At 35.4% G+C, this 8,222-nt stretch overlaps 1 protein-coding gene across 1 annotated transcript; it reads right to left on the reverse strand.

Annotated features, from left to right (window-relative positions):
* Nucleotides 1-204: 204 nt before the first annotated feature.
* Nucleotides 205-7,392, reverse strand: LOC145558270 (protein-tyrosine-phosphatase IBR5-like). The gene is made up of 5 exons (XM_081619457.1): nucleotides 6,917-7,392; nucleotides 4,936-5,035; nucleotides 2,237-2,294; nucleotides 1,674-1,780; nucleotides 205-719 (listed from the first exon to the last, which is right to left on the reverse strand). The coding sequence occupies exons 1-5, from the start codon at nucleotides 7,151-7,153 to the stop codon at nucleotides 466-468; spliced, it is 756 nt and encodes a 251-aa protein (XP_081475583.1). The 5' UTR covers nucleotides 7,154-7,392; the 3' UTR covers nucleotides 205-465.
* Between the last annotated feature and the right edge of the window lie 830 nt (nucleotides 7,393-8,222).

The raw sequence follows: 8,222 nt of genomic DNA on the forward strand, positions 1-8,222 counted from the left end.
CCGTCTTTTGGGCCAAAAGAAAAACCTCAATTCCTCAATAGTTTATGTTGAGTGAGCTTGCATATACTAAATGATAGTACCCACCATACTGAATTACTGATCATTCGGAACTCAATGGCTCAATGCTCATGTTCATCTCCTCTAATCCCGTAAAATGGGGGATCAGCACCTATTTTGGATAATATTACTTGTACTAATTGGATGTACTATCATACAAATGTTAAATATACAAGCACCACAATGTTAAAGGAATGAAAATAACCTTTTTCGGACATTGGTAATATCTATATAGTATTAGGGCATCAGTGAACCAACCACAAGCTTTACACCAGGAGGTTTCGGCATCAAACAACGCCAACAAAAAAAAGGGTAGCAAATGTAACACATCAAAATGTATTTGATGTCTGAATGAAGCTTTTGTATCACAAAAAAAAAGTTTCTAGAAAGGTAAACCTAGCTCTGGCATCAAGGACCACCCATTGAAACATCACTGACACTGGGATTGGCTTGATTCATAACCTGACCAGCTCCAAAGGAAAATTGTTGAGTAGGAACTTCTAAAGGACGGTCAAAGATAGAGGAACCAGTTCCTGTGTTGAAAGCTGGTATAGGAACTGCATCATTCTTTGCAAACCCAAAGCTGAAAGACTCGGCTGGAACTGTATTCTCATTAGACCCAAATACCTTATGCTCGTACTCTTGCAATTGCTGCGAAATAGCTAAATAAACAATTAAGAAAAGATGTCAGTATTGTAACACTGCATGCTGTAAAGACCAGCTTATCTCCTATAGACCAAGCACTGACCCATACCTGAGTAGTAACAGAAATTATATGACCTGATTTAGAACCAACCCAACCCAATAAGTAAGGTGACCAGAAACCCACCCAATAGACTGACCCAACCCAGCCTGAATCTACAATAAATTAATCATCACCTTAACCAAATTATTATGCCAGGTCAACCATATTATGCATATTATCTCCACAAAGCATTATACTACCATGCATACATATGCAATTTACGCAAAACCAGACTGCCTCATAATTACAATTTTCTAGCTGTTAGATGCCTCATAACCCCAAAAAAAAAAAAAAAAAAAAAAGAAAATTAAATTTTAAGAAATGAGTGTAGATGTTAGATGGTTTTCTGATTAAAAACACATACTGAGTTGCAGGCTAAAAACTCATTGGCAATGAATTCTTTATTCCACATTTATATAAAACTTACTTTCAGCGGTCCAGTGCAGCGTATTATAAGATTAAATTGAAGTGTGGGAAGCCACAATCAATCAATCAAAGCCTTAATCAGTTAATCCCATAAGTAGGTCGGCTACATAAACCAAAAGTGATTATTTTGCGGTCATAGTGTGGGAGACTGGGAGGCCACAGGGAGCTAAAATGAACTAATAAATAAGTAGCTCATACGCTTTTCAAGGGGTAAATTCAAGTCTCTGTGAATATATCTCCTCTCACAACCTAATCATTTTCTTTTATTATTTTTAAATGATGAAAGCAAAATAATAAAGTGGCACAGAAATCAATGCATAAAGTTGTGAGAGGAGATAAACTGAAGTGTTAATCTCTAAGAACTGGGGCTCTCTCCTTTTCAAGTTCAAAAATATAATACTGACAATAGAAAATAGCAAAACAATGCACCAGGATACGCACTAACCTTCAGTAAGCTCAACAGATGACCTCCGCTCTTTCACCCATTGGTAACTCTGTGCAAGCCTCCAGCCTTTGCATTTCATCAAGTAAGCAATAACTACAGCGGGTGACCTGCAATATGAGAAACTTCACAATCTAGTATCCGAATAAAAAATTAAGGACGCAAATATGTGCATAGCACGTGTAATGAAGTGGGGAAATAAAGGGGTTGCGTTTATTCAGAACCAATAGGGGTGAGAACGTCCATGATTTTTCAGTTATGGTGAATCAGCCTAGAATACAAATAGAAGTCATTGGCATGCTACAAAGTTAACTGATTAGCATAAATTTGAGGGTTGACACCTCATCAGCCTCTAAAATTTTATTTGGATATCAGCTCCAGGTACAGAGGAACTGAAAGACGAACTGATGATCACAAACTTTATTGCAAGTTACCACAATTTGCATAAATCTTATTGTCCTTATTCATCAAATGTTCTTATTGACAATTTCTAGTGCATTGTCGCTGGCATAGGCAAACAGGGTTAATACAATCATAGTACAATACAGTTAATTCTGAGAACCCACCTACTCTTTCCCGTCATGCAATGTACAAGAACACGACCCTTCTCCCTTTCACATTGTTCTGCCAGACAAACAGCATAATTAGCTTTCATATCATGCAATTCAACAAGAGTATATATACACTATTAATAGAAGAAGGAAAAAAAACTGGAAATTAAAAAGAGACATTCATATGTGAGTAACATAGTATATCATGCTTCATAATCAGCAGATGTAAAAGGCCATCTAAACTCATCATTCAAAAGATATGCTCCAAATCAATCCTAAGAAGAAAAAACTACTAAGAATTAGTGTCTCTTCAACTAAGGAGTATCTAATACAGCAAAAGGAAGAAGGTGTTGGGAGAAGGCCGAATGGACATGTCAGGAGAAATTTACTAAAATCACAATAAGAAAAGAAATAAGTCAATAAGCAACACTTGCCACACGTTAACACCCTGAGAAGATACATAATTCAGGGTAGAAGCCAAACATTCTCCAGTCTCAAGTAACGTGTAGTCACTTTCACTAGTTAAAGTCCCGAAAAAAACATGGAAATTGCTTAAAAAATAACTTTCCATCAGTGCGAACAATTCATATTTTTTAAACACATGAAATGAAAGACTCCTAAATTAAGAGCGCTCACATGGCACATGAACATGGTTAAGAAAACTTTTTAAAATAAGCTCCTTATCTAAATGATCTTAACACTTTCCAAATTTCAATTATGGTCAATTTCTAAAAGTTCTTAACACTTTCGTTTATTTCATTTTTGGCAAACCCCCTTACCCTTACGGCCATACCCCCCTCTTACCCACAATGTTTACAACTGTCCACTCTCTTATTTTATCCGCCATTTTCTTACACCATCCACTTACTACACTCCGGTTCTTATTTTAACCATCCACTTTTTGACACACTTTTTTGCTGAATTATTATGATTTGAAAGGTCACCATAGGGGTGCCAACCCACTATTGACGGCCATCTAGGGTTTTAAAAAAATCATGTCCCGAAGTCAATTAAATTTCTTAAGCAAAAAAAAAAAAAAAAAAGCATAGACAATAACTAGAGCACTCAATCCATGGAATCAAGCTTGATCCTCACAGAAAATTTACAGAAAGGTGGATGCAGCCAGCCTTGCCCATGGTATAAAAACAAGGCCGAGACGTCTTGGTTGTGCCGTTTTGTAAAGGAAATTCAATTGACCGAACCGAGATTGTCCGCATCAACAAGGGGTATTAAAAAACCCCGTGATTTTGTCCGAATCAAACATTTCAATTCTAGATCACCCCGCATTGAAAGTTACATCTATTGTTTCACACAAAAGTTACTTTCTATTCAAAGATATTAGTGAAGATTCCCCCATATCTCCCCACTAATGTCTCATATCTTTTATTATGCCCCCATATTACCTCACTAATGTCTCTAATCCTCTACTATCTTGAAATCAAATTTGCATCGAGACAACCGTGACATGGTCTGGATCAACGCATCATAAGCGTTCCCGCGACACCGCAACTGTTCCCGTGATCGTAACCGAAACCGCATTTTTGAACCATGGCCTTGCCGGTAAGGTACTTCACGCCAACTACATAAGACCTTGAATTAATAGTATATAATGCTTGGCCTAATTCCTCTCATTTACACAAGCGATCAAGTAGTCAAAAGCACTAGATTCCAAATTCCTTGAGAAATAAAATCACCCTGACTCCTCTTCACACTTTCACAGCAACTTAAACATCTTTAGCTAGGCCAGTTGGAACCTCACTAAGTGCCACAAAGAAAACACAGAAATATAGAAAACTCTTTCTCTGAGTTCATCTTCTGCAGGGATCTTTTCCTTCATAGCTACCCTAAAAAAACAGCTTCATAAGGATCTTTCAACCTCCAAATAATCTCAGAGATCTTTCAACCACATCAATCTAACAATGCAACTGATTTGCCATTTAAAAGTTCTAAGTAAGATACTACTCAAAATGAAGAAACTGAAGCACCCAATTGATAATTTTTTTCTCTTAGCTATTTTATAAAAATCCATATCCTCAACACTTCCAATTGGGTCAATAATCAATCTCAATCTTATTTTTTAAAGGCATAGAAGTTCTTACTGACCCTTTCCACATACTTTAAATGTGAATATCCAAATTTGCCATGTTATGATCTCTAAAAATCACGGATAATTCTTCTAAGATCAAAGAATCTCCTGAAAACATTTTGCGAAGTTGAAACCTAAGTATTTGATGCTTAAACAAAATAACAAGCTAGTAATAGGCATGGGAACTACCAAATGCCTCCAAAATTCTTAAAAACTTGTAGCATCCGAAGAAATTAATACTAGGGCCTTATAGGTCAGGAGCTTTCCCACTGGGGTGATTCAATTTAGCTGACAAAAAAAGTTAGAATTAAAAAAAATAAAAAGGAGGAAAAAAAATTAAAGCGATGAAGTTTGACTATTTTTCAGTCAGTTTTCCTCAAAAAAAAATATAATTAGTCGGTTATTCTTTGAAACGTTCAAAATATATGTTAAAACTACCGAGGTTAGCAGTTCTCTGACACGTTTTTGGTTAATATTATAGAACAACATTCAATCCTCTCAATTTAAAACAAAGGCAAACAGCAAAAATGGCCATGAACACTTCATGTCATACTAAAGCGTGTATAAAACAGAATAGACCATAAAATTACTAAAGGAACAACATATAGCCGATACGATGTATACTCACCTAAAAATTGGATAGCATCATCAAACTGTAGGCTTTTGTCATCTTGAAGGGAATGGTATATAAACGAATTTCTGTAGAGATTCTGACAAGAAGGAACGGTCTACATCCACAAAGCAGAAAACCCATCACCAAATGCAACAACTTTGAAATTAACATTAAAATCAAACAAATAGTACGTAGAAAATGAGTCAGATCAGATTCTAAGTGAGATGGAAGTCCTGGTTATCTACAACAACTTTGGATCAAAAGGGATACACAGCAAAAATAAAAACAAATCTGAATTAACTTGGCTAACCATTAAAAAAAAGGATAGTAAATTATGTTAAAAAGTTACTCTATGTTAGATTTAAAGTTTGACTTAATTATTTGAACATTAGCGTTTTTTCTACACCGTAAAAATAAATAAGAAAAAAACTACGAACTTCTATGGCCTGCAAAATATTTCCTTATTATTGAACTCAGAATTAACAGCTTATTAATTGAAAGACAATGGCCCAAATATTTTCCTTCACAGGCCAGGTGTTTCTGAAGCCTTTGGGTATAGGGCTGAAGTTCACTTAAGCATCAGTTGAGTTTTGAGCTTAAACTTTCACACAGATTAGTTACTCAAGCCAATCATCAAAGAGCCTTTATTTAATCACTCCGTTTAATTAGCTTAAGTAATTCAACAGTAAATATAGCTATTTTCAGATCAAGGAAAATGTAGAGCATCCATTTGAGAGCTACATATTGCCACAATGCCACCAATTTCAATAGTCTTAGCTATTAGTTTCATTACTTCCATTATTGATTAAATTATCAGACAGCCAAAGAGCAAGTCTTGGTAAAAATATATTAGCACGAGGGTCGACCATCATAAAATTTCTACAATCCACACGAGGGGTCCTTAGGTACAAGGGTAGCCAATTGATTTGCCTCAATAGATTAAGGTGTTTTATTGTCTCTGTACATCTTCATTAGTAGCATAATCATTGTAATTGTAAACTGCATTTAATTTTATCAACCTATTTACCTCTACCCCCCCTCTAAGATAATTACCGCCTTCCCATCACAAATAATATTGGCGCCTTCAAGGTATCCTTAGATCACAACTAATTCAGCCAATCCCTGTTTACATTGTCAATAAGTCTCATAACATCCTTAGGAATTCATATGCATCCTTGACACAAAAAGATGAAGCCTTTGGGACATGAGAACCTAACAGCACATGAACCGAATATCATGTAAAAAGTGAATTAGCATCAATTTGGCAACATAATAAGCCTAAAGAATCCACAGTTAGCATTAATTAGGTCAAAGAAGCAAAATAAGACGACTATACATATAAATAATTTCCATACATGTCCCCAAATCTTGATCTCTATTTTCATCCAAATTTTGTCCCTTCTCAATAACATTATCCATCACGAATGTCGGCAATAATTCGAATACTGAATTTATATATATCATTCTATCCCAAACTACCAAAAATATGAACAATTGTCAAAGAAGTAAAATAAGACGACTATACAGATAAATAATTTCCATACATGTCCCCAAATCTTGGTCTCTATTTTCATCCAAATTTTGTCCCTCTCAGCAACATTATCCATCACGAATGTCGGCAACAATTCGAATACTGAATTTATATATATCATTCTATCCCAAACTATAAAAAATATAAACAATTGTCAAACTTTGACTTCACCATTGATTACATTCTCAACACTGAACCCTACAAAGTGCTACATACAAACCCCAATCCTCTAATTCGAGTAAAGGCCCAACCAAAGTACAGGTCTATCTTCTAGCATTGAATTTTCAAGAGCATTATAAAACAACACTTAAATCATACACCCAATAAACCAAAAATAATTATTTACCAAGAATACCCTAAATTCAAATTACCCATCAAATCAAGAAGCAAATAAATACAATTAAAAACAAAATCAATGAAAAAGGGCAAATTAATCAAAAGGGTATCCAAAAGATCAAAACTTACATTGAGAATTCTGGAAATTCCTTGAGCCTTAAGAAGTTCAGACCTAGAAGCGTTATCATAACTACCCAGAAAGAGAAAATCAGGCAAGATCTCAGAAGGAAAAGCACCCGATTGAACGGAACTTTTATCAGAAGTTTCCGGCATTCGATGCCCGCAAATCCCACAAACTTCACCTTCTTCATACTTGTGGTAATGCCCACAAATCAAACATGGGTTTTCTCTTTCCCTCTTTCTCATATTATCAACCTAATTTGGCAAAAACCCTAAATCAATCAAAGATTTACACTTTCTTCAATTAAAATTAAAATTAGAATCTCTGTTTTTGTTGTTGTGAATTTGTATTGTTGGTTAGGAATTAGGAGAGTGTTTATTGAATGTTTGATTGCGTGATCATTTACTGGGGTTCTTTTTATAGATTCGGTTTGATGTTTTTGTAGTCTTCCTATTGGAAAGATCCTCACTAGAGGTCTTTTACACTATAGTTAAGTTAAGATAGTTAGGTTTTGATTAAATAGAAAAAAAAAATATTTAACTTCTTTTGGAAAATTCTCAATGATACTCTTTTTTGCTTATTTTCAATGGTAGCCAATTTTTATTTCGATTATTTTTTGTAGCCATATACTTTTATAAATTTTCAACTGTAACCTTAATGATATTTTTTCGTTAAAATTCCGTTAAAGCTAACATGACTAAGAAACTAAGGTTAACTTTTACAGGAAAAAAAAAAAAAAAAAAAAAAAAAAAAAGGAGTGCTTGTAGTTTAGTTAGAGCAATCCCCCTCCATTTTCATTCCCCTCTTTCCTCTTCAAAAAAAAAAATTAGGGTTCTTGATTCTCTCTCCTCCTCATGAATTAGCACCATTATTGGATAATTGAACATCAAAGCCACACACTAATTCAAGCACTAGAAATAACGATTCTTGGGTGGGGTCTTGATGGGTGATTGGTTTCGTGGGAAAGGGAGTGTTTTTCCTGGGTGGGGTTTTGGCGGATGGTGTTTTTGTGGGTTGGGGGTTTCTTGGGTTGGGTTTTGGCGGATGCTGATCAAGTGACTGTTGACCTCCAAAACAGTTGTTGCACATGCTATCATTGGCAATTAACTGGCCTTCCTTGTGTGCATGGATTTGCTTGCATACTTGACAAGAGAACTGATCCAGAACAGTATGTGGACCATTACTACACAAGGGAGAGGTATATAGAGGCATATGATCTGTCAATACAGCCTATGCCAGGTCCCCGGGAAAAGATTAACATGAGGGAGCCACTGCCTCCACCCGTGAGAGTGATGCCTGGCAGGCCTAAGTCCA

This window comes from Chenopodium album, chromosome 9, assembly GCF_948465745.1.
Source record: "Chenopodium album chromosome 9, dcCheAlbu1.1, whole genome shotgun sequence".
Taxonomy (NCBI): domain Eukaryota; kingdom Viridiplantae; phylum Streptophyta; class Magnoliopsida; order Caryophyllales; family Amaranthaceae; genus Chenopodium; species Chenopodium album.

Coding starts and splice junctions, on each gene's coding strand:
- LOC145558270 (XM_081619457.1), bottom strand. CDS start 7,153: ATGAGAAAGAGGGAAAGAGAAAACCCATGTTTGATTTGTGGGCATTAC. Junction 1,781..2,236: donor TGCATGACGGGAAAGAGTAG/GTGGGTTCTCAG, acceptor CTCATATTGCAG/GTCACCCGCTGTAGTTATTG. Junction 720..1,673: donor ATCTGTTGAGCTTACTGAAG/GTTAGTGCGTAT, acceptor TTGTTTATTTAG/CTATTTCGCAGCAATTGCAA.